The sequence below is a fragment of the Coregonus lavaretus genome, assembly GCF_964263955.1.
Source record: "Coregonus lavaretus genome assembly, contig: HAP1_SCAFFOLD_4022, whole genome shotgun sequence".
Classification (NCBI taxonomy): Eukaryota; Metazoa; Chordata; class Actinopteri; order Salmoniformes; family Salmonidae; genus Coregonus; species Coregonus lavaretus.
The window spans coordinates 29,071-54,994 of record NW_028161693.1 but is presented as its reverse complement, the minus strand read 5'-3'; the positions used below and the strand labels follow the sequence as shown (position 1 = coordinate 54,994).

Sequence of the window (25,924 nt, the reverse complement as noted above, 5' to 3'; positions counted from 1 at the left end):
AGAGAGAGATACAGAGGGGGAAAAAAAAGTTGGCATTCTTCCCTCTGTGTGTGAAGCTGCCAGTCCCTAACCAGAGGATGTTTTATCTTGGCTTGCAGTGTGCCCGGACGGGTTTTACGGTCTTGACTGTGGCCAGATGTGCGAGTGCAGGAACGGTGCCCGCTGCCACCACATCACAGGAGCCTGCCTCTGCACCCCTGGCTGGTCGGGACCACACTGCATTCTGGGTAGGGTAGCCACATCATTAAAACAGGGTGTGAGGGAGCCTCTCTACCAACCCATCACGGCATCCTCTCTCCCTAAATACCATCTCCCATGTGTTTGAGAACAATTATCTGTTTAATGATACCCTGCCAATTCCTTTTTTAGGGATGCGTAAGGGGTGGGAGGGGTGCAGGGGGCTGGTAGGATGTCCCTCCAGCGTACATTGTTAATTGGGTCAGATTCTGGATAAATACATCCACGTGTTTATAGGGATGCATTTAAAGGAGCTATTTGGCAAAGCTCTTTTAGGACCATCAGTTTTACCCTCGGTACTCTCATTCAAAGTCTCTATTCGCTGCTCCACAAAGTCTTCATGCAGTTTTAATGGATCTAGTGAAATGCCCTCTTAAAGTTCAGACTATGTCATTCTCAAGTCTTATTCGAGAGGGCCTGGCCTCCCCAACGCATGTTTTGTGGTCCTGATTACCCGAAGCCAAGAGTCAGCCCAAACCCACTTGCGTGACTTAATGACAAGTTGCTGTGGTTTAGTTGGTTTCCCATCTCTCCCGTTACTCAAATGTAATTTCATTTCAGACATTGATCATTAGTGACTAGTTCAGATAGGTCAAATGAATGTGCTCTATACAAACGCGCAAACATATGGATTTGGCCATATCTCAAGCAAGAAATACAAGACAAGTACATTTAAGCCATATCTCTCCATAGATCAGATATGTTTCTGCTTTAGTCAACCGCTCCATCGTGTCCCTTGTCATTCTTATGCATATGTTTGACAGTGAATGACAAAAGGAGTTGGCTAAACCACATACAGATGTAGGATCTTAATTTGAGCCAGTTTGCTACAGCAGGAAAATAATCCTGCAGCAACAGGAAATGTGAATTATTATGTAGCAAACTGGCTCAAATTAAGATTCCACATCTGTATATCTGTGTGCAGACTTCAGTAGAGCAGACCACTTCATGTTGAGTGCTACTGTATAAAATGCTGACTTGTATTTAAGTATATGACTGTTCATCCTGTCCTGTGTGGGAGGCAGCCTGCCCTGAGGGTGGTTTTGGGGAGAACTGCAGCCGGAGCTGTGAGTGTCAGAATGGGGCCACCTGTGACCACGTCAGCGGCCGCTGCAGCTGTGGAGCCGGATGGACCGGAGCTAGCTGCCAAGAGGGTGAGTGGCTCATCGGTAAACTCAGTATAGGGCCCAGTCTGACCTTAAACTAACCTTAACCTAACCTTAACCTAAACTTAACCTAACCCAGAACATCAGGAGCTCTGCATGGAACTGAAATCTTTCTTCTACCAGAATATATTTACGTAAAACATTCCAGTTATGATGAAATATCAGAACAGTCGGTGAGTATATGAATAAACGGTTTATTGTATGTGTGTTTGGTCTGTACGATTGAGGGCGTTCATAGCTGTACTCACTTTGGTCCAAATCTAACCTGGGATCGAATTCTTGTGCAAATCTCCCATTGACATCAATGCATGATTTACTAGAAAGCCCCAGTCAGGAACATGGATTCCTGGTTAGGATTCAGCTCATTGTGTGGTGGATATATTGTGTGATCTGAGGCCTCTGTTCTCTGCCTTTCCTAGACTGTGGGGAGGGGCCCTATGGAGAGGGGTGCACACAAACCTGCAGCTGTCAGAATGGAGGGCAGTGTGACAGAGTGACTGGGGGGTGTAGCTGTCCCCCTGGCTGGACTGGAGAGCACTGTCAGACAGGTGACCTGTGACATCACTACTTCCAAATGCAAGGGGTGCATCCCAATAGTTTAGACTGGCTTCCTCCCTCATCTCTTTGGATAGGTGAAAGCAATCTCTCAGAAGCCAACGTAGAGATATGCTTTCTGCTACCCTGTTCTTGCAGATCAGTGTTGATGAAGGAATGGAGTTGAGGAAAGAGAGCCATTAATGACTATTGAGATATACCCAAATGCATCTTTCCTCCTCCTTTCATGTTTCTGTCTTTAAGGAGACTGCAGTTGGGTCTTGTTCTGAAGGGAGAAAACGTTTTGAAACATAATGAAATGGGAAAGTCCTACCTGTACTTTTCAAATAAGAACACAGATTTTCATTTTCAGACCGTTTCTAAACCGTATTGCTATGTTGTGCCCTACTGAACACCATCCATATGTCTGTGCTGCAGCCTGCCCAGACGGTCTCCATGGAGAAGGGTGTGAGCAGAGGTGTCAGTGCGACCACGGGACAAGCTGCCACCATGTGACGGGCAGGTGTGAATGTCACCCAGGATGGAGAGGGGCCCAGTGCGACAAACGTGAGTGTGACTTGGACAGGGGCCGGAAAGGCCACTTTGGAAAAAACACATTATCAAATCATGCATACTTACTTTATACTATGAGAGGTCAATTACCATAGAAAAAAATGGACATTCGTTTTTTTCAAATCCATACATGTTTTGAACACATTTGAATACTTACCTGGGACTGAGATAGATACAGTTGAAGTCGGAAGTTTACATACACCTTAGCCAAATACATTTAAACTCAGTTTTTCACAATTCCTGACATTTAATCCTAGTAAAAATGTCCTGTATTAGGTCAGTTAGGATCACCACTTTATTTTAAGAATGTGAAATGTCAGAATAATAGTAGAGAGAATGATTTATTTCAGCTTGTATTTCTTTCATCACATTCCCAATGGGTCAGAAGTTTACATACACTCAATTAGTATTTGGTAGCATTGCCTTTAAATTGTTTAACGTTTCGGGTAGCCTTCCACAAGCTTCCCACAATAAATTGGGTTAATTTTGGCCCATTCCTCCTGACAGAGCTGGTGTAACTGAGTCAGGTTTGTAGGCCTCCTTGCTCGCACACACTTTTTCAGTTCCGCCCACACATTTTCTAAAGGATTGAGGTCAGGCCTTTGTGATGGCCACTCCAATACCTTGACTTTGTTGTCCTTAAGCTATTTTGCCACAACTTTGGAAGTGACAAGTGAATATACCTTAGTTAGTGATAAATGTGTGTCTGATGTGTGTCTGATGTGCCCCAGCCTGCCTGCCTGGGGTCTACGGTGCTTCCTGTGCCCAGCGGTGCCAGTGCCAGTCTGGGGTGTCCTGCCACCATGTTACTGGGACATGTGGCTGCCCTGCTGGTCTCACTGGGAACGGCTGTGAGGAGAGTAAGAGCACATCACTACCACTTACCACCCTCTCTTTAAACACACACATGCTCACACAGACACACACACACACCCCACACATCCCCCCCTCTCATCTCCCCCCACTCCCTTCTTTCCCTCACACACTCAGCAGACATCTGATAAATGTTACACTCGGGTTGCCAAGTAAAACAGGAGACATTGTTTTTGTCTCCTGGGTGGATAAGGGCTTTTGGAAGGCAGACATGTATAATGACAGCGCTGTAATTGCCTCTTTAGTCTGGAGTCATTTCTTATCTGTCCTACACGCTGCCTCAGTAAGTGCTGTGGATTCAGCCGAGAGAGAGGGAGGGAAAAAACATGTTTGTTTCGTAGATTTATCTTCCCTTGTGTGACTATGTGAGTGTCTGTGAACTACTGCATTGTCTGAGTGTGAATGGGTATTTGAATGTGAGTGAGTGCTTACATTTTATTATGTCTGCATAGAGATTGGGTTTGGAAATTAATGTACAAGCATACACACACCATGTTGCAATGTAAACCAGATCATATTGAGTGTTTTAGTGTGTGCGCGCGCATGCATGCCTCTATGCACATCTCCTCCAGTCTTTATTGTACATGCTTGTGTCTCCTGCAGCGTGTCCATCAGGTGTGTTCGGGCTGAACTGTAGCCAGCTGTGCCAGTGTTCTGGGGACCATGAGCAGTGTCACCCTGTCACTGGAAGGTGTGTCTGTCTACCTGGTTACTACGGCAACCGCTGTGAACTCAGTAAGTAGTGACTACTGTTGTGAACAGATTTTTGTTTTAAATGATTGTGTGGATACAACAATGGAATTGCAGTGCACTATGCAAAGAATGAGTTTGAGTAAGTGTACTGTCTGTCTCTGTCTCTGTCTCGCTCTCTCTGTCTCTGTCTGTCTCGCTCTCTCTGTCTCTGTCTCTGTCTCGCTCTCTCTGTCTCTGTCTCTTTCTCGCTTTCTCTCTCTGTCCTCTCTCTATCTCTCAGTTTCTCCGTGCAGGACAGGCTAAAAATGGCCCCGGGTTAATTTTGGTTGTGGTAGCCTGTAAACTCTGATTCTTTGGTATTTTGGTCCATTAGTATTAGTATTTTTGTTCGTTTATCATACTCACTATATTGAAACACACATAATTTAAAAGCCCATTTCATAAAGAATGTTACAAACTGGACAGAATGTAGTAACTTACTTTGAAGAGATGGTGATTGGGTCTAAATTGGTATTCAAAAGTCAGTGTCCTTGTCTTCCCACAAGCCAACACATATGTCTTCGGTTCAGAGGCATCGTCATTTACCAATTTATTTTGGTTATCCTTAGACATAATCTCCAGACTTATACAGTGCCTTCAGAAAGTATTTACACCCCTTATTTTTTCCCACATTTTGTTGTGTTACAAGGTGGGATTAAAGCTAATAAGACTACCTGGTCCTCTGTAGCTCAGCTGGTAGAGCACGGCGCTTGTAACGCCAAGGTAGTGGGTTCGATCCCCGGGACCACCCATACACAAAAATGTATGCACGCATGACTGTAAGTCGCTTTGGATAAAAGCGTCTGCTAAATGGCATATTATATTTTTATTATTACCTAGCTAACTAGCTGGCTAGTTCACTCGCTCGCAAGACTAGCCAAGTTAGCTGCATTGTTGCTTGCATGCGATTGGCTGTGGTCTTGGGGGTGGCACACAGCTTTGGAGACAGAGCTACCTGTCAGGCATTGTTCAGGGCTTAAATGCCCCACAAGGGTTTAGAAAACCTACAAGCTCTTAGCTCAAGGTAAGGGACATTTAGCTTGCTGACATTATAACTTAGAAACTGATAATGAGCTCCAAACACAAATGAAAGCATGATGTTAGCATGATATGTACCATCCCATAGTGTTTCAATCAATAAAAAAGTGACTTTTTCCACATTTTGTTGCGTTACAAGGTGGGATTAAAATGGATTTAATTGTCATTTGTTGTCAGCAATCAACACAAAATACTCTGTAAGTGGAAGAAAAATTCTAACATTTAAAACACTAATATATCTTGATTACATAGATTCACCTTTGGCAGTGATTACAGTTGTGAGTCTTTCTGGGTAAGTCTCTAAGCACTTTGCACACCAAGATTGTACAATATTTTATTTTTATTTTATTTTTTTATTTATCCTTTATTTAACCAGGTAAGCCAGTTGAGAACAAGTTCTCATTTACAACTGCGACCTGGCCAAGATAAAGCAAAGCAGTGCGATAAAAACAACAACACAGAGTTACATATGGGGTAAAACAAAACATAAAGTCAAAAATACAACAAAATATATATACAGTGTGTGCAAATGTAGCAAGTTATGGAGGTAAGGCAATAAATAGGCTATAGTGCAAAATAATTACAATTAGTATTAACACTGGAATGATAGATGTGCAAGAGATGATGTGCAAATAGAGATACTGGGGTACAAATGAGCAAAATAAATAACAATATAGGGATGAGGTAGTTGGGCGGGCTAATTTCAGATGGGCTGTGTACAGGTGCAGTGATCGGTAAGGTGCTCTGACAACTGATGCTTAAAGTTAGTGAGGGAGATAAGTGTCTCCAGCTTCAGAGATTTTTGCAATTTGTTCCAGTCATTGGCAGCAGAGAACTGGAAGGAATGGCGGCCAAAGGAGGTGTTGGCTTTGGGGATGACCAGTGAGATATACCTGCTGGAGCGCATACTACGGGTGGGTGTTGCTATGGTGACCAATGACTAAGATAAGGCAGGGATTTGCCTAGCAGTGATTTATAGATGGCCTGGAGCCAGTGGGTTTGGCGACGAATATGTAGTGAGGACCAGCCAACAAGAGCATACAGGTCATAGTGGTGGGTAGTATATGGGGCTTTGGAGACAAAACGGATGGCACTGTGATAGACTACATCCAATTTGCTGAGTAGAGTGTTGGAGGCTATTTTGTAAATGACATCGCCGAAGTCAATGATCGGTAGGATAGTCAGTTTTACGAGGGCATGTTTGGCAGCATGAGTGAAGGAGGCTTTGTTGTGAAATAGGAAACCGATTCTAGATTTAACTTTGGATTGGAGATTCTTAATGTGAGTCTGGAAGGAGAGTTTACAGTCTAACCAGACACCTAGGTATTTGTAGTTGTCCACATACTCTAGATCAGACCCGTCGAGAGTAGTGATTCTAGTCGGGTGGGCGGGTGCAAGCAGCGTTCGGTTGAAGAGCATGCATTTAGTTTTACTAGTGTTTAAGAGCAGTTGGAGGCTACTGAAGGAGTGTTGTATGGCATTGAAGCTCGTTTGGAGGTTTGTTAACACAGTGTCCAATGAAGGGCCAGATGTATACAGAATGGTGTCGTCTGCGTAGAGGTGGATCTGAGAGTCACCAGCAGCAAGAGCGACATCACAAAGAAAAGAGTCGGCCCAAGAATTGAACCCTGTGGCACCCCCATAGAGACTGCCATAGGTCCAGACAACAGGCCCTCCGATTTGACACATTGAACTCAATCTGAGAAGTAGTTGGTGAACCAGGCGAGGCAGTCATTTGAGAAACCAAGGCTATTTAGTCTGCCAATAAGAATGCGGTGGTTGACAGAGTCGAAGCCTTGGCCAGGTCGATGAAGACGGCTGCACAGTACTGTCTATTATCGATCGCGGTTATAATATCGTTTAGGACCTTGAGCGTGGCTGAAGTGCACCCATGACCAGCTCGGAAACCGGATTGCATAGCGGAGAAGGTACGGTGAGATTCGAAATGGTCGGTGATCTGTTTGTTAACTTGGCTTTCAAAAACTTTCGAAAGGCAGGGCAGGATGGATATGGGTCTGTAACAGTTTGGATCTAGAGTGTCACCCCCTTTGAAGAGGGGGATGACCGCGGCAGCTTTCCAATCTCTGGGGATCTCAGACGTTACGAAAGAGAGGTTGAACAGGCTAGTAATAGGGGTTGCGACAATTTCGGCGGCTAGTTTTAGAAAGAAAGGGTCCAGATTGTCTAGCCCAGATGATTTGTAGGGGTCCAGATTTTGCAGCTCTTTCAGAACATCAGCTGTCTGGATTTGTGTGAAGGAGAAGCGGGGGGGGGGGCATGGGCAAGTGGCAGCGGAGGGTGCAGAGCTGGTGGCCGGGGTAGTGGTAGCCAGGGCACATTATTATGCACATTATTATTTTTAAAATTCTTCAAGCTCTGTCAATTTGGTTGTTGATCATTGCTAGCCAGCCATTTTCAAGTCTTGCCATAGATTTTCAAGCCGATTTAAGTCAAAACTGTAACTAGGCCACTCAAGAACATTCAATGTCGTCTTGGTAAGCAACTCCAGTGTATATTTGTTTTTACACTGCTGCTACCCGCTGTCTATTATCTATTTATAGTCACTTTACCCCTACCTACATATACAAATTACTTCGACTAACCTGTACCCCCGCACATTGACTCGGTACCGGTACCCCCTGTGTATAGCCTCGTTATTGTTATTTTATTGTGTTACTTTTTGTTATTTTTAGTTTATTTGGTAAATATTTTCTTAACTCTTTCTTGAACTGTATTGTTGGTTAAGGGCTTGTAAGTAAGCATTTCACAGTAATGTCTACACCTGTTGTATTCGGCCCATGTGACAAATAAAGTTTGATTTGATTTGATATTTGGCCTTGTGTTTGAGGTTATTATGAAATGTGAATTTGTCTCCCAATGTCTTTTGGAAAGCAGGCTGAACCAGGTTGTCCTCTAGGATTTTGCCTGAGCTTAGCTCTATTCCATTTATTTTTATCCTAAAAAAAAAACAGATGACAAGCATACCCATAACATGATGCAGCCACCACCATGCTTGAAAATATAAAGAGTGGTACTCAGTGATGTGTTGTGTTGGATTTGCCCCATACATAACGTTTTCTATTCAGGACATAAAGTAATTTTTTCTGCCACATTTTTTGCAGTTTTAATTTAAGTGCCTTATTGCAAACACAATGCATGTGTTGGAATATTGTTATTCTGGACAGGCTTCCTTCTTTTTACTCTGTCATTTAGGTTAGTATTGTGGAGTAACTACAATGTTGTTGATCCATCCTTGGTTTTCTCCTATCACAGCCATTAAACTCTGTAACTGTTTTAAAGTCACCATTGGCCTCATGGTGAAATCCCTGAGCGGTTTCCTTCCTCTCCGGCAACTGAGTTAGGAAGGACGCCTGTTTCTTTGTAGTGACTGGGTGTATTTATACACCATCCAAAGTGTAATTAATAACTTTACCATGCTCAAAGGGTTAAGCAAACTTTTAGGCTTGCCATAACAAAGGGGTTTGAATACTTTCTGAAGGCACTATACATAGGGAATTGTTGATATGTTGTCACATATTTATTCTAGATGACACATTTCAAAAATGGTGGCGGGAATGGGCTTCCATAGTTTTACGTGGCTCAGTGCAGCCGGCAGCTACTGCGACCGTTTCAGAATGTAACAGGCTGTTACTGCAATTTCAGGTAAAAACTCAATAAAACAAGTCTCAAATATAAGGGAAATGTCTATACATTTCAGCTGTTTCAAAAACATTGCTCTGCTACTCCCGAGTGGCGCAGTGGTCTAAGGCACTGCATCGCAGTGCTAGCTGTGCCACTAGAGATCCTGGTTTGAATCCAGGCTCTGTCATAGCCGGCCGCGACCGGGAGACCAATGGGGCGGCGCGCAATTGGCCCAGTGTCGTCCAGGGTAGGGGAGGGAATGGCCGGCAGGGATGTAGCTCATTTGATAGAGCATGGCGTTTGCAATGCCATGGTTGTGGGTTCGATTCCCACAGGGGGTATGAAAAAAATAATAATGTATGCATTAACTGTAAGTCGCTCTGGATAAGAGCATCTGCTAAATGACTAAAATGTAAATGTATTACCATTTATAGTGTAGTATGTTGTATTGTGTTGAGCTCAACTAAAAAATTATGTTTACAGTGCCCTGCTCGGAGGGGTGCAACTTTTGGGCGAGTGTCATGCGCGACCTCCGAGAACCTCTTGAAAACCTCTTGAAAATGTCCCTTTGTTATCCTTAATGTGAATATGGTCTCTGTCTCTCTTTCTCTCTCTCCCTACCAGAGTGTCGAGAGGGCTCATATGGGCCAAACTGCAAGGCCAGATGTAAGTGCAGCAATGGCGGTCGCTGTGACACTAAGACAGGGACCTGTGAGTGCCCACCTGGCTTCCTAGGAGCTGACTGCAGCACTGGTAAGTCTGCAGCATACCTGTCAAGGGTGAAAATGAACAGTCTTTGATAAGTCATTCTGACTATGAATCAGAGTCTTCTATATAGAATAAAGATATACAGAGTGTTCTGCTAGGAATTAGTCCTTTAACGAAGGGAGGAAGAAAAGATGCTGCCTTCATGTCTTTCTTCGTACTGCCAGGTTGTCTGGCGGGGCACTATGGGAAGGACTGTGCCCATCTGTGTTCCTGTGGGGAGGGAGGGCAGTGCCACCCTGTGACTGGGAGGTGTATCTGCGCCCCAGGCAAAATCGGACAGTCCTGCCAGCAAGGTAATAATGACTTTTACCTCATAACTAACCTTATGTCTATAGGCCATTGAGGATGTAAAGACCAGTTTTTGGTCCCAGTCCGTAACTGTTTATCATGCACCAGTAAATGTTTGTAGCAGGCTATGAACTCATCAAGAACACAGAGTCTGATTGACAACTGGTGACAGTTGACAGTTGGTGGCACCTTAATTGTTGAGGACGGGCTCGTGGTAATGGCTGGAGAGGAATTAATGGAATGGTATCAAATACATCAAACACATGGTTTCCATGGGTTTGATGCCATTCCATTTGCTCCGTTCCAGCCATTATTATGAGCCTTCCTCCCCTCAGCAGCCTCCTGTGGAATCGACCCAACCAACCAAATTAGCTTTCAATGTGTATTTAGTTAAAAATTCTCCATTTCCTCAGTGAAAAATACTAATGATCAGAGGCTCTTATTTTCCTGCAGAACAGAAGCAGGGTTCTTGAGTTTCTCTAATCTCGCCGTTTATCAGCAGTTCCACTGGGGTGCAAACGGGAGTTTCCATCCATTACAGATGATGGTGTTCGTAAGCGCTCTGCTCTCCTAGTGAGCACCATACGTCTGTGGACGTGCCACTGTTTATGTTCCTGTGTTGAATGTTTACAGAGACCTATAAGTAGCTCGTTTTCCATGTTCCGTGTCGATGGCGTTGGCGAGGAAACAAATAAATAAACAGGGGAATCAAAGTGATTCGCTTATTGTTTTCCCAATCTAAATTACCCAGAGAAACATGATTATTATTTTAAATGAGACCACTTTGCCATCTCGCTAATTAAGTGTTGCTTAAATAAACGTGTGTTTGTGTGTGTGTTGGTGTGCAGTGTGTGTGTTTAACTGTGTGGTGGGCTCACTGCTGGCTGGGTAGCTAAAGAACAGAACTACATGTAATGCTGGCCTTGGTAGTGCTATGATGATGATGATGATGATGATGATGATGATGATGATGATGATGATGATAATTACTAATATCTAAAGCCTTGCTGTTCCTCCAGCCTGCCCTAGGGGGCGCTATGGCCTGCAGTGCAGGAACACGTGTGTGTGTCAGAACGGAGCGCTGTGTGAGCCCAGGGATGGGAGCTGCAGGTGTGGGCTGGGCTGGACAGGACCACGCTGTGAGACAGGTAACCTCAGGATGACATCAACACAACATCAGGATAACGTCAGTATAACGTCAGGTTAAAAGTAGCTTCTGGCAGAGCAAAGGGTCAGCTGAGTTTAATTGTGGTTCAGTACTACATTAGTTTACCTGCCTGTTCTTGAAGTTGCTTTGTTGAAGTTAAAGTTTTGTTACAACATTGAAACAATGTTAGATGACCCAACAGCCATGACAAAACAATGAAGACTTGTGTTATTATGAATAGTAGCTACCAGCAGTCACTGTGAGCACAGTAACTTCCCATATCCCTGGCTTACAGTGTGTCTCTATGTTTATATTACGTAATTCCACTATTAATGTGTGCAGTATCAGTTACAGGTCACAGGAGGCTGCTGAGGGGAGGACGGCTCATAATCATGTCTGGAATGGAGTGAATGGAATGGTATCAAACACATGTAAACCACATACCATTCCATTCATTCCGTTCCAGCCATTACTATGAGCCCATCCTCCCCAATTAAGGTGCCACCAGCCGCCTGTGGTAAAAGTACAGACAGAAGGTATGTTGGTTGTGAGTGTTGTGTTGTTGTTACTGTATGTCTCTACCATATGTCTTTGTTTCCAGTGTGTGCCAAGGGGAAGTATGGACCAGACTGTGCACTGGATTGTCCCTGCCAGAACAACGGAACATGTGACCGCTTCACTGGCTGTTGCAGCTGCACAGCCGGACACTACGGACACTCCTGTGAACACCGTACGTTGGATTGTTGTAATTATGGTTAGGGCAAGGAGTTTTTCCTCAGCATGTGACCTGTCCAGGAAAAACTCCTGGTCCTATATTTCTAATGAAAGAGGAGGTGGGTTGTGTTCATGTGGGCACACAATGTTTTACATTTCCAACAAAAAAGGAAAATGAGCGTTTCTTATTGTTAGTTTCTTCTTGTTTCAATCTGTTTTCTAACATTTGGTGCCAAATGAACATGACCCTGATTGTGATGATTGGTTGTGCTCTTGTATGAGAAGCTAACAACAAAGCTTTTTCCTGTGTTGTCATCCTGTCCCCAGGGTGTCACTCTGGCTTCTTCGGACAGAACTGTGCCCGTCCGTGTGACTGCTGGGCGGGACAGACATGTGATCATGTGACGGGCCGGTGTGTTTGTCCGCCTGGCTATCATGGCTCCCAGTGTCAGAGACGTGAGTACTGGATGACAGAGGGGGAGGTGAAGATCACACAATCTGATTCACACTCTGTTCTCATATAGAGACAGGAGGGTCAGCACTTCAGTTCTCTTTAATAACAAGAAAAGCCATACGTGTGTGTATTACAAACATACTGTACATATGCATTTATGATGGCATTTTTGGTAATGTGAGTGTGTGCGTGCATGTCTATGAAAACGATAGCGAGAGAGTACATACAGTATGAATATGAGCATGTGTTGGCACATCTCTGTGAGCAGGCAGACAGGCAGGCAGACGTGGTTATTTGATGAGATACAAGTGTTTCCAGGCTGCCACAGCGGAGACAGGCTGTTTAATGCATTCCTGTTGCATCTCTGTGGCCTCCTCCCTCCTCCCTCCTGCCTGCTTTGGGCTCCTCAGCTCAGTGTGAGGGCCTACATGCCCACTTCAGCCCCAGCAGGAGAGCACTGCAGAGCAGCTGCAAGACAGCCAGATAGTTTACCCTCTATAATGAAGTAATAGAGACACACCTGTGTGTGTGTGTGTGTGTGTGTGTGTGTGTGCGTGTGTGTGTGTGTGTGTGTGTGTGTGTGTGTGTGCGTGCGTGTGTGTGCGTGTGCGTGTGCGTGTCTGTGTGTGTCTGTCCCAGGGTGCGAGGCTGGCCGGTTTGGGGAGGGCTGTCAGCAGTCATGTGACTGTGTTGGAGGGGCCCCCTGTCATCCAGCCACGGGACAGTGTCTCTGCCCCCCAGGGAAGACTGGACAGAGATGTGAAAAAGGTATGACCTCCTCTACACTGCAACAGCACTCTATCTCTTACAGTACTGTATCTTAGGTAGGCCTGTACAACAAAGAGAGACTTCACCGGCTGCTACATATTGATTTGTAATGTTTTGTGTATGTATTATATGCCTTTACCTAATAGAAAAAGAACTAGTCATTTACTGTATTTAATCTGCCATTTTATTTTTTGCGTGCTGTCTCCCTCCATCTTTTTCTCGTTGTGTCTTCTTCTGCCACTCTTTCCTCTCTTTTCTGTCATTCTGTCTCTCTCTCTCTGTCTCTCCTGTCTGTCCATCAGACTGTGGAGGAGATCGTTTTGGTCCGGGCTGCTCCCTGCAGTGCCAGTGTTCCCATCAGGCCCAGTGTGACGCTCGTAATGGCCGCTGCTTGTGTCCTGTTACCTGGCTGGGCCCTACATGCACAGAAGGTACTGTATACACGCACAAACACACATGCATGCATGCAAACACACGCACATGCATGCACACACATACACACACACACGCAAACACAAATACACACACGCACAGACACACACCTCACACACACATCGCCCTGATGAGTGAGTGTTACCGCCCGCCCATCACAGCAGACACCAAGGACCAGAGCTGTAAAGCTGAACCAGGTTTTCATGAAATAGTGTGTCAGGCTCAGGCCTTCAGCTCTTTGTGTCTCCCTGTCTCCCTCAATTGCCACTCCGGCCTCTGACAGTTATTTTAATCCACACCCAGAGGGGTGTCTGGCTTGAAGCTGTCTCGGTTTTCCCAACAAGCCCAGCTCACGGGAGACTGTCCAGATCGACCAGCAAACACCCTAGCACACCAGCAACTCCCCGAACGCCAAAGAACATTTGCTTTTGATTTTTAGAAGGTGCCAAATGTATTTTTGTCTGCCTCTTCTCTCTTTTCAGGACTCCTAGAGACTGCAGAGGTCCCAGCGTTGGGCTTCTCTCCCTCCCTGAAGAGTCCGTCTGGTCTCTCCCACTCTGAGCTCCGCTGGAGGCCCCATATCCCAAACTAGACATCCCAAATACTCCTGCCAGACGTCTCAAACACTGAACACTGAACAAGGTGCCCTAAATATTCCCATGACGCCCCAGGGATCCTGGGGCATCATGGGAAGGCTGTGTACAGTTGGAGAGATGGATAGATGGACAGAGGTATACAGCCAGAAGGTGATTCAGGTCTGGACCAGACACACAAGGCAATGTATTCTTATGACTACACCTGTATTCTGCACATTTGGTTGAGAAATGTGCAATGGCTTGTTGGGAGCCTGCAGAAAGGTGCAGAATGCCAGTTTAGTTAGAGAGAGAGAGAGGAGCTGGAACATTGATATTCTGCTGGGTGGTGGACATTGGAAATGTCACCTGAGCTCTATGACACTCCCTGCCTGATTGTCTCAGGACTGGACCCCTGCCCTAAGTTAACTGTTCGAACCTGTCATTAACCACAGGTCAAACACTTCCTGTACATTCATAACGTCTCTGTCCTCCCCACCATGCAGCTTTGTACAGTCTAGTACAGGGGTGGGCAACTACGGTGCTGGAGGGGCACAGTGTGTGCAGACCATCACTATCACACGTGATTGACAAAGACCATGATTAGGTGATTAGTGGAATCAGGTGTGTTAGAGCTGGGCTGGAACAAAAGCCTGCAGCCTCCTATTGCTTACCCATGGCCTACCCTCCGAATCAATGGTCAGACTGACATGGGAGCACAATCTTCTGTGCAACAGCCATCACTCCAAAAGTGTCCACTGGTATTGTCAGTCCATTGAACTCTGTCATACTCTCATATCATATACAGTGAGAATATTGTGTGTTGTATTTTACTGGTTTCTTTTGACAGTGTGTGCCTGATTGCTTGTCATAAAGTGTTAATATATTTAGAAATTGCTTTTGGTTGTATGTTTGATTTGATAAGATCACTTACTGTACTATCAGATCAGGAAAGTCACATATCAATTAATTACTGCTGTTACTGTAACTGTATCAGTTCAATGACAATATGACCTATAGAAGTCTGTTTTAGCCAATTAATCAGTATAGTTTCATGTAGAAGGGTTTTTTGAATATTACAAAGCATTTGAACTGTACCTCAGGATATTGCCATTCATACCACTCATAACATGTACTGTACTATGTGCCTGATGGCAGGCTTTATGTAAATGGTGCTATTTTGATACATCTTGAATTTTTATCAAATTCTCTTTTTACTAAATGTGGTACATCTGTCTGTATTTCTGTCCCTAACATCGCATCACCACATTTAGGAGAGAGGCCATTTTATTTGGGAGCAGTGTAGCATGGTTTTGGGTCCTCTGCCTGGGAGCTTAGAGAAAGGCACTGCAGTGGGGCGTGGAGAGGTTAGATGGGGGAGAGTAGAGGGGGTCCGAGATGGCCTGTCACAGAGCAGTGATGGAGGACTGGAGGCCAGGGAGCACAGGCTCTCCGCAGATCAGCCAGGGAGGTCAAGAGGCGCGCAACGAGCCAGACCGTTATCTGGTACGATACCTGTCAGAAAGTGGGTGGATGGGGGTTGGGGCACCTGAGCGTAGCAGAGGTGGAGGGGAGGAGGGGGGCTGGGACGTCCGTCCGAGGCATTTCTCAAGTGCAGTGGAGCGTCTCCAGCATCCGCCGCCGGGCAGGTGTCTGGACCAGGCGTGGACCAGGCAGCCCACATCGGCCGCCTCCGTCCCCGGGTGAGTGATGTGCAAGCTGGGCCGCGAGCGCAAGACCGAGCCCCTGGCTGATGGATGGGGGGCTGCTCGGCCTGGACCCGTGTTATGACAAGCAACAGATGTTCTCCAATAATGTTTATCAGCCGGGCCTTCATTTTCAGATGACACACACCTGTTTCCAGTCAAACAGCCCCACAGAGGCCATCCATCCTCCCAGACCTGGGTGGCCACAGAGGGCTCTATTTCCAGCCCTTATCCACCTCCCCAGCTTTAATACCCAACCATTTCCATCACACAGCTCCCTCCCCATCTCTAATCCACCTCTCAACCCCCAGTCTCCCCTGTGTAACCCTCCATCCCCAGCCCTAATCCCATATTTTGTCTATCCTCCTCAACCCTAATCCCATATTTTATCCACCTCTTCCTTCCCATCACTAAAGGGCTCCTTGCACATCATTTATCTACCTCTCACCCCCGCCCCCACCTCTACAGGCCTCCATCCCCAAACCCACCTATACAGGCCTCCATCCCCTCCCCTCCCCTCCCCACCATACTACTACCCCTTCACTACAGACCTACTGTAATCTCTCTGGGCTAGACAGAGGCTGGGCTGTGCCAGGCCTGAACACAACACAGCACTGTGGTCCTGGTGGGAGCAGGCAGGGTTTTCAGGGCCAAGTGAGGGTGATCAGAGCAGGAGGGGGTTAGGAGGAGGGGTAGGCAGGAAACCGGCGATGAAATAGCCCGTTGCAAGTTAAGATCGCATCTGGGTACTCTTTCGCTGTAATTAAGCGTACACTCCACTCTCTCGGCAACGAGCGATTTCTATCACTTCGCTGTCTTATGTCGTGAAGATTACTAGCCTACTTCTCGCTCTCCCTCTGTGTTCAGTTAGATCCCACGAGGGCAAGTCGTTTGAACTGGAACTGACAAAGCAAGCGGCTCCGATAAAACACCAGGAAATCATTTCAACGCGTCGTCCTGCGCCACTTATTTGGTTGTTGCGTAGGAAAATAAATGTGAAATGCCAAGCCTGCTAAAAGATGGGTATCTAGGTACTCTCCCACACTGACCGTTAACACAAAGCAAGGGATGTAAAGGCATTCTTTGTTTATTTATCTGTTCTAGTCTGACAATGTGTGTAGTTTACTTGAATTATTATCACTATCAACCCACAATATCTACTCCAACAACTAAATGTTCTCTCTGTTGAATCAAGAAGGCCCTGTGATGATAATAAATCCTCATAAGTGTGAAAGTGTAGAGCACAATTATGCCTTTCTCACGCACGCCTTACCTATGCACTTCTCAATAGTTGTTTTCTTCGGTGGGGTTTATCGGCGGTTGGGATCCAACGTTATGGTGCATTACCGCCACCTACTGTACTGGAGTGTGGGCCAGTGTCAGGGAGAAACTAAATCCTACCTGCCAGCCCCGTTGCTCTTAAAAAAGATAACAACATATTTGAGACTATATCTAATGAAGTTCTACTCAATATACTATTTAAACTAATTTCCTGTATCCCCTTCTCCCTCATACTAGATCTCATCCTCTCTCTTTCCCTCTGATACTGGCCACACTGTAGCAATACATGCTCCACGGTCTCTGTTTCCTGGCAATAATCACACTTTCCTGTTGGATGCTTTCCTATCACATTTAAAGTCTTATTCAACCGGCTGTGTCCCACCCTTAATCTTGTAAAAATAGCCTCCTCTCTTCTGTCCCTTGCTGCCTTCCTCCCCTCCCTGACTTTCCTCTGTACTTGAAATAAATGCCAGCCCTTAGTATCTCTATTCCACTGCTCCTGCCATCTCTGCACCATCACTGTCCATATCAGGCTTTTTGCCTCTTCCTTGCTCATTGAAACTATAACATCAACATCCCCACTACTAAGTGCTTCTCAGTAGTTGGTATTCAGACACCTTATGCAGGTGCATGACGCGCTTTCCAGGCATGGTTCCATTGCATGCTGAATAAATGTAATTCAACTGCTGAAAACCCTCCCACTTGCTGGCCAACAGATTTTCTTGTGGAGTTTTCATTCAATAGGATTTTCAGTACATTTATCTTAAGCTATCACTTAAATACGGTGTACCTTTAATTTGTATTTTGTCGACAGACTAGAATACGTTGAGAGAACGGGTTCAGAATATAGGGATCAATGAAATAATGCCATCAATGCATCTTTGTCTCTGTTTCAGCACCAACTGGTAGATAAAAAAAATACTCTGATATTTTAGATTATTTAGGCAAATTTTAGGGTTAGGAAATTATGTATGAATCATAAAAAATCCGGTTTGGAGAGCCTTTATGCACAAAATATATTGATTCATAAAAAATACAGTGGTGGTCCTCTGTAGCGCAATTGGTAGAGCATGGCGCTTGTAACGCCAGGGTAGTGGATTCGATCCCCGGGACCACCCATACGTAAAAATGTATGCACACATGACTGTAAGTCGCTTTGGATAAAAGCGTCTGCTAAATGGCATATTATTATATTATTATTATGTTTGATTCATCCTGAAAGTTGTCGCTCTGGATAAGAGCGTCTGCTAAATGATGTAAATGTAAATGTCATATTTAAGTTCAAATCATGAAATATTGGAAGGTGGAAAAAAGTGTACAATAATGGTTGAACAATAGTCCTATAAATCTACCCTAATTCTCACTAATCATGGAACTGTGTGACAACGGTCCAGTCGTCTGTGAACCGTGCCCCAGGCTCCAGCTTTAACCTGCTACGTGTGATCTGAGATCCATAATGATTCAAATAGGCTACATGTTGCAAATTATTGCGCAACATTAGCCTGATATGATCCACTAATGTTAGCGACCCTCAGGAAAAACTACACAGACATGACAGAGGAAAGAAAGGTAAACGGAATAGAATGGAATGATGCAAAATGTAAGCTACAAATAGAAGAAAACGAACACTAAAGTGACAGTTATAAATGTATGTGGGTATTACTGAAGGTCGCTCCCGATAGTGGCTAATATTGAACATGATACAAATTGTAAAAGGAGAAAAGGCTCTAATAGAAGCGTCCTAATGCGCATACATCAACTCTGCAGGTTCAGCTCTACAGAAGCCTATAGATTGGGTGTCCAAATTTCATCCACGCAAATTATGAGGGCACACCAAAAAGAATCTGAATAACGGCACATCTATTTATAGCCTATTTCACTGTGGAAAAGGGGCCGCAATACATGTTATGTTGATATAATTTTCAGTTTGCGTCCATGTGGCTAGTTTCACATTAATCTCCAGGTATCATAAGGGAAAATCATCTAAAACAATTGCTATGTGCATTTACAATCCCCTTCTCCAAACGGATTACTCCTTTACCTAGCTCATATCAATAGCTCTTATCCATTTATAAATTACAGTGCATGGAGAATGCTGTTATTTCTATCGGAAAAAATTAAGTAGATGCTTTTTCCTGTAGACATTCCTCCGACACACCTACATTTCTTAGATCTCCACCATGTATGAATAGTGAGAGAATAGCATGCTATTCTCATGCTTAAGTTCAAGGTTAGAATAAGTATAGAGAGAAAAGTGCATAAAAAATGAATAACATTCCATTAATGCCCGCTTAACTCGGGTCAGAATCGGGCCATAGAGAGAAAAGTGCATAAAAAGGCAATAGCTTTCCATTTATGTGCACTTAACTCAGGTCGGAATTGGGGCTCTTGTGAATTTATATTTTCTAGACAAACCCAGTTTGGTACATTTGTTCTTTGTCCACCACTGGATGGCGCTGAGCATGGTGCAAAAAACAAGACTTTATACTAATGAACTTGACTCTCCTTACCTGACCAAGAGAACACTGTGTGTGATAGAGATGTGTGAGGGGGATATCTGAATGTTTTTGTTCTGAATCATTCTCTGTCCCAAATGACACCCTAATTCCTATATAGTGCACTACTTTTGACCAGGGCTCTGGTCAAATGTAGTGTGCTATTTACATTTACATTACATTGTCTATGTAGGGAATAGGGTGCCATTTGGGACGCACAGAGACTGGTAGGCCTAGTCTTCCTTCCGGTATTCACCAACTCCAAGAGAATTTCAACAACAAACTCAAAGTGGTTCCACTAACACGCCTGCCCTGATTAAGACTTTTCATATTAAAACCATGTGCATGGTGGTTCCCTTGGCCTGTTCCCCTAGCCTGTTCCCTTGGCCTGTTCCCCTAGCTGATCCCTCTAGCTGATTCCTCTACCTGATTCCCCTAGCTGATTCCCCTAGCTGATTCCTCTAGCTAATTCCCCTAGCTGATTCCCCTAGCTGATTCCTCTAGCTAATTCCCCTAGCTGATCCCTCTACCTGATTCCCCTAGCTGATTCCCCGAGCTGATTCCTCTAGCTAATTCCCCTAGCTCAGGGGTGTCAAACGTCCGGCCCGCGGGCCGGATCAGGCCCGCAAACGGGTTTAATCCGGCCCGCGAGATGATTTTGAAAAAAAAAATAATAATAAATATGCGCTGCAATTTTTCAATTAAATAAACTGCTGTTCCAATTGCGTCCACTGGATGGCGCAATAGCAATTGTGTTAAGCAAGCAAACTGTTTATACCGGGGCAGAGCAAGTAGGTCAAGCACGTGCAGCCAATGAGCTACTTTGTTTTGCCCGCGATATTTATTACGGCTTCTACTTTTAACATTATGTGCTTTGGCACCCTCATTGCCCCAATATGTCTCTGTCAAAAAATAGAAAAGTGGACGCAGAGTGCAGAGTGTTCCAAGAAAAATGGTCATCCTATTTATTCACGGAATTGAATGGGAAAGCTGTATGTTTGGTGTGTTCAGAGCATGTTGCAGTGCTGAAAGAATATAACCTTCGTCGCCACTATGTGAGTCTTCATGCCGACAAATATGACAACTTTCAAGGACAGCGGAGATGAGAGAAGGTGAATGAACTGTTGGCGGGTCTGAAGAAACAGCAGTCTGTGTTTACTCACAGCCGAGACATCAGTGACGCTGCAGTGAAAGCTAGCTACCTCATTGCTAATGAAATCGCAGTGGCTTCAAAACCATTTAGTGAGGGTGAATTTGTAAAAACATGCATGATGAAGGCAGCGGAGATTGTGTGCCCTGAAAAGCGGCAGGCTTTTGCAAATATCAGCCTGACAAGAAACACAGTTGCAGACAGGATTTCCGATCTTTCAGTGGATTTGGACAGCCAGTTGAAGCAAAAAGTAAAGTCATTTATTGCGTTTCCGGTTGCAATTGATGAAAGCACGGACATTACAGATGTTGCACAACTGGCCATTTTCATCCGCAGAGTTGATGACACATTGACCGTCACCGAGGAGTTCGTGGAGTTGGTGCCGATGACAGATACAACGACAGCAGCTGATATTTTTACCGCACTCGTCGGCGCGCTGGACAGGGTCGGAGTGGACTGGTCCCGCGCTGTCAGCCTGGCTACAGATGGTGCGCCCTCAATGATCGGGAAAAAAGCAGGCGTTGTGACAAAGTTCAGAGAGAAAGTGCAATCTGCAAATGGAGGACGTGATTTTTTGACTTTTCACTGTATTTTGCACCAGGAGGCTTTGTGTTGCAAGTCATTAAAGATGGATAACGTCATGAAGGTGGTCATCCAAACTGTTAATTTCATCCAATCCAGAAGCCTGAATCACCGTCAGTTTGACAGCCTTCTCAGAGAGAAAGACCACATCTATGGCCTGCCATACCACACTGAGGTAAGATGGTTAAGCCGAGGTGCTGTGCTGAGGCGTTTCTTTGATTTACGAGAAGAAATTGAACAGTTCATGGAAGAAAAGGGCAAACCAGTGTTAGAATTTCATTCAGCAGAATGGATGCAGGACCTTGCATTTATGGTGGATGTTACAGAGCACCTGAATAACTTGAACAAACAGCTGCAAGGGCGCAACAAAGTTGTCACGCAGTATTATGACAGCATACGTTCTTTCAAGTTAAAGCTGTCATTGTGGGAGACGCAACTTGCCGGTGGTGATGCAGCTCACTTCCCCTGTCTGAAAAATGTGTGCGCGACCCAACATGTGGCAGACATGAAGCGGTTCAAAGATAAAATAACGGGACTGTTACGGGAGTTTAAGCAACGCTTTCAGATTTATGTTTATATGTTTTTATGTTGATGTGCTATTGTTTTTTATTTATTTTATTTTATTTGTATATTTAACCTATTCTTGACTCTGTGGTTCTTGCACTTGTTTGTGGAACAGGATTTCATTATTTTTATCTACATTTCTGCCTGAGAAATGACACCCTGATATAGTTCTGTGATCTGTGATATACTTCTGTGAATCACTGAGGCATTGTGTGTTTGTGTGTTCTTTGTCCTCAGAACTTTCACATATCTTGAGGTGTTTTATGATTAATAGTGATGTTGTGCTTTTGGACACTGTCCTCAGGCTCCAGCTTTATGTTTATATGTTTTTATGTTGATGTGCTATTGTTTTTAATTGATTTTATTTTATTTGTATATTTAACCTATTCTTGACTCTGTGGTTCTTGCACTTGTTTGGGGAACAGGATTTCATTCTTTTTATCTACATTTCTGCCTGAGAAATGACACCCTGATATAGTTCTGTGATCTGTGATATACTTCTGTGAATCACTGAGGCATTGTGTGTTTGTGTGTTCTTTGTCCTCAGAACTTTCAAATAACTTGAGGTGTTTTATGATTAATAGTGATGTTGTGCTTTTGGACACTGTCCTCAGGCTCCAGCTTTATGTTTATATGTTTTTATGTTGATTTGCTATTGTTTTTAATTGATTTTATTTTATTTGTATATTTAACCTATTCTTGACTCTGTGGTTCTTGCACTTGTTTGGTGAACAGGATTTCATTATTTTTATCTACATTTCTGCCTGAGAAATGACACCCTGATATAGTTCTGTGATCTGTGAAACAGTTCTGTTAATCACTGAGGCATTGTGTGTTTGTGTGTTCTTTTTCTTTAGAATTTTCAAATAAACTTGACGTGTTTTATGATTAATAGTGATGTTGTGCTTGTACTATTTTGGACACACTGTCCTCAGGCTCCAGCTTTATGTTGTATGTTGATCGTATTAAAACAAAGAAAACAATCTGAAGTTGTTGTTTTTAAGTTATATATACCATGATTTTTCCGGTCCGGCCCACTTGGGAATAGATTTTCCTCCATGTGGCCCCTGAGCTAAAATGAGTTTGACACCCCTGCCCTAGCTGATTCCTCTAGCTGATTCCTCTAGCTAATTCCCCTAGCTGATCCCTCTACCTGATTCCCCTAGCTGATTCCCCTAGCTGATTCCTCTAGCTAATTCCCCTAGCTGATTCCTCTAGCTAATTCCCCTAGCTGATTCCTCTAGCTGATTCCCCTACCTGATTCCCCTAGCTGATTCCCCTAGCTGATGCCTCTAGCTAATTCCCCTAGCTGATTCCTCTAGCTAATTCCCCTAGCTGATTCCTCTAGCTGATTCCCCTTCCTGATTCCCCTAGCTGATTCCCCTAGCTGATTCCTCTAGCTGATCCCTCTAGCTGGCCCACGCTGAGCCCCCATCAATAAAGCCCCCATCAATAACACTAATGACCAATAGCCCCTGGGGAGAAAAACAAATAGCGTAATGAAACCACCAGGAGCCTTAAGGAGCTCAGCAGCTCTCTGCTCCCAGAGAGGAGAGGATATGCCTGGGTAGGCTGTCCTGTCTGTAGCCTGACCAGGCTGGATGGCTGGCTTATCCCTTCACTACACAAGCACCCAGGGATGTAGGGAAACATTGGGGGTGTTGCCACTATTGAACAACCAGACAAAAACTCAGTGTGATGATTTGTTGGAGTTCCCCCCTTTTTGGCTGTTGCTTGGTGCCAACTGTAAGCAAGCAAGCACATTCCTTTCCATACCCCCACGCCCCTCACCCTCCACCCCCCTTGTACTGTACACACCCATGCCTTCCTCTTCAACGATGTTTCCCCTGGCATCTGAGTCAGCAGGGGTGCCAAGTTAATCAGTATGAGAGCCAGCTGCGACGGCCCCTCGCCTCTCTCTCTCTCTGGGGCGTGATGTATGTTCCAGTGAACGAGCGACAGTGTGCCACACAAGGGCCCACTGGGCGGGTGGCAGTGGCAGCAGAGAGAGGAGGGAGGGGGGCGATGCCATAATGAGGCCTGATGGATTCTGAGCCTCTGCCAGCTTCCCCATTAGCTGAGTGGCTCCCAGCCCTACTGAGGAGAGGACCGCCACAGCCCACTACTACTACACACACACACACACACACACACACACACACACACACACACACACACACACTTGACACGCACACACACACCCCACGGGGGCACCACACACCCCGCCTCTTTGACACACACTGCAATTAAATAAACCAGATCGCATTAACTAATCCACACTGCTGTTCTGTGTTCCCCCAGCCTGGGTAAACACATGCATACACACACACAGTGTCCCTTCGGCCCTGCCAGCCCCACTCTCACACACAGAGGTCTTTATGTGGAGCTGTGGGTTAATGGCGGTAATAACGGGTCTCAGCGTGTGGATTAAGTGTGAGCCGAGGCATGGGCGACACTGACATGCTAATCCACCATGATCAAATTAGCAATGCTGAGGAGCCCAACAGGGTACACTGCCAAACCAGGACCCATGCCCCCCCCCCCCCGCCCACACACACTCAATCACATTCATACACACACTACCCTAGTTTCAATTCATATTTTGGAGTTATTTCAAGAGGGAATGGCCCCTCTTTGGTCTACGGGTTCGACTTTGGTGATGTAATTGCCTGGCTAGTGCTCTTTACAATGACAAGTATCTTAGTTTAGCCTTTGAGCATGAGATTGAAAACACTTAAAGAGACTCTCCATAAGATTTGCATACTTTTTAGCCAGTAGTTCTGAAAGTATCACTCAAGAAACGAAACGGGTCCCCGAAAATGTCGTACTACCTCATATCTGTGCAGATATGTGCAGCACGTCATTGCTCTCATCTGTCTCTCTCTCTCTCTCTCTCTCTCTCTCTCTCTCTCTCTCTCTGCTGGGTGTGCATCTTGCTAGCTGTCACTCAAATGGCAAGGGGCTGAAGCTCATTGGCTGTAACTCGAATTTCTAGGGGGCTGGCCCACGTTGGGGAAAATGTAGGGAAAATGGCGCTGCACAGCTTCCAGAAAACAGTTGCTTTTAAACTAGGGATTTTGTGGCTAATTGAGGTAAGACAGTAATTCTGCTCATAGATTATGCATGTATGAACTACACATTGACACATCCAGTTGCCAAAGTTCCAGAGCATGTCTTTAAGTTGTTATTATTATCATCTCCAGCAGAGGGTGTAGTGCAGGGTGTGTCATGACCCTGTGGTGAGGCAGGTCAGTAATGGTCCATACATACATACTGTCCCCTCTGGTCCATACAGCCTATACTCCTCCTATACTCCAGGCTATTATCACCTCCACTCCATTACGACCCTGCACCGTTCGCACAGGCTGACCTCATCAATGCTGGACGACCCACACTGACCTCATCAACGCTGCCTGACCCGCCATGACCTCATCAAAGCTGGACGCCCCGCGGAGCTGCTCGGAGGAGGACTGACGGAACGGCGGGGCTGATCGACGAGGCCCGCTTAAAAAAACATCCCATCCATTAGGCTTGGTGAGAGCCACTGTAAGTGTGTTGGAGAGTCAGGGCTTGGGACAGCCACTGTCAGTCCCCCAAACCCCCCCCCCACTCTAACCACCCACTCATGACTGGACAATGGAAGGGAGTGGGGCTTCCCAGCCACAATGTCCGCCAAGATATGCGAGCCGTGACAGAGGGGGTGTGGGAGGGATGAGGAGGGGCAAGGGGGGTTCTGACAGGGACGCCTGCAGGATGGGAAGTCTTATTGAGCATTTGAGCGATGAGCCAGGTCATCACATCTCCCCACCTCATCCATCATGGCCCACAACATGGCCCCAAATAAAGAGGACACATTCCTGCCTCCGCTTCCCCTGCACTACCATATTCAGCTCCTCTATCCCTTTCTCCCTCAGCCTCTCTTTCTCTCTCTTTCTTTCTCTCTCTCCCTCTGTGTCTGGCTCAATCTCTCTTTCTTTCTCTCCCTCTGTGTCTGGCTCAATCTCTCTTTCCCTCAGTCTCTGTGCCAGGGCCTGGGAATAAAGGGGGGACCAGAGTTCAGTCTCGCGCTCTGAGGCCCTGGGAGAGCCAGGAGAAAGGGCCAGGTGTCTCTCTGACTCCCAGCTCTTATTTTAACACACTGTCTGGACAGGAGGGAGGCAGGGAAGTGGAAGGGGGCAGGGAGAGAGAGAGGGAGAGAAAGTCAGAGA

General features: G+C 45.4%; 1 protein-coding gene across 1 annotated transcript; it reads left to right on the top strand.

The window, feature by feature from the left end:
• The first annotated feature begins 104 nt into the window (after positions 1–104).
• Positions 105–15,164, top strand: LOC311120212 (uncharacterized protein). The gene is made up of 14 exons (XM_084194826.1): positions 105–227; positions 1,263–1,391; positions 1,823–1,951; positions 2,376–2,504; positions 3,242–3,370; positions 3,987–4,118; positions 9,420–9,548; positions 9,728–9,856; positions 10,871–10,999; positions 11,600–11,728; positions 12,040–12,168; positions 12,806–12,934; positions 13,237–13,365; positions 13,849–15,164. The coding sequence occupies exons 1-14, from the start codon at positions 137–139 to the stop codon at positions 13,956–13,958; spliced, it is 1,752 nt and encodes a 583-aa protein (XP_084050952.1). The 5' UTR covers positions 105–136; the 3' UTR covers positions 13,959–15,164.
• Positions 15,165–25,924: the final 10,760 nt, after the last annotated feature.

Bases quoted from the DNA above. Each gene is read 5' to 3' on its own strand.
- LOC311120212 (XM_084194826.1), top strand. From the start codon at position 137: ATGTGCGAGTGCAGGAACGGTGCCCGCTGCCACCACATCACAGGAGCC. The intron at 9,857-10,870 runs GTAATAATGACT...CTGTTCCTCCAG, and splicing joins CGGACAGTCCTGCCAGCAAG to CCTGCCCTAGGGGGCGCTAT. The intron at 11,000-11,599 runs GTAACCTCAGGA...CTTTGTTTCCAG, and splicing joins AGGACCACGCTGTGAGACAG to TGTGTGCCAAGGGGAAGTAT.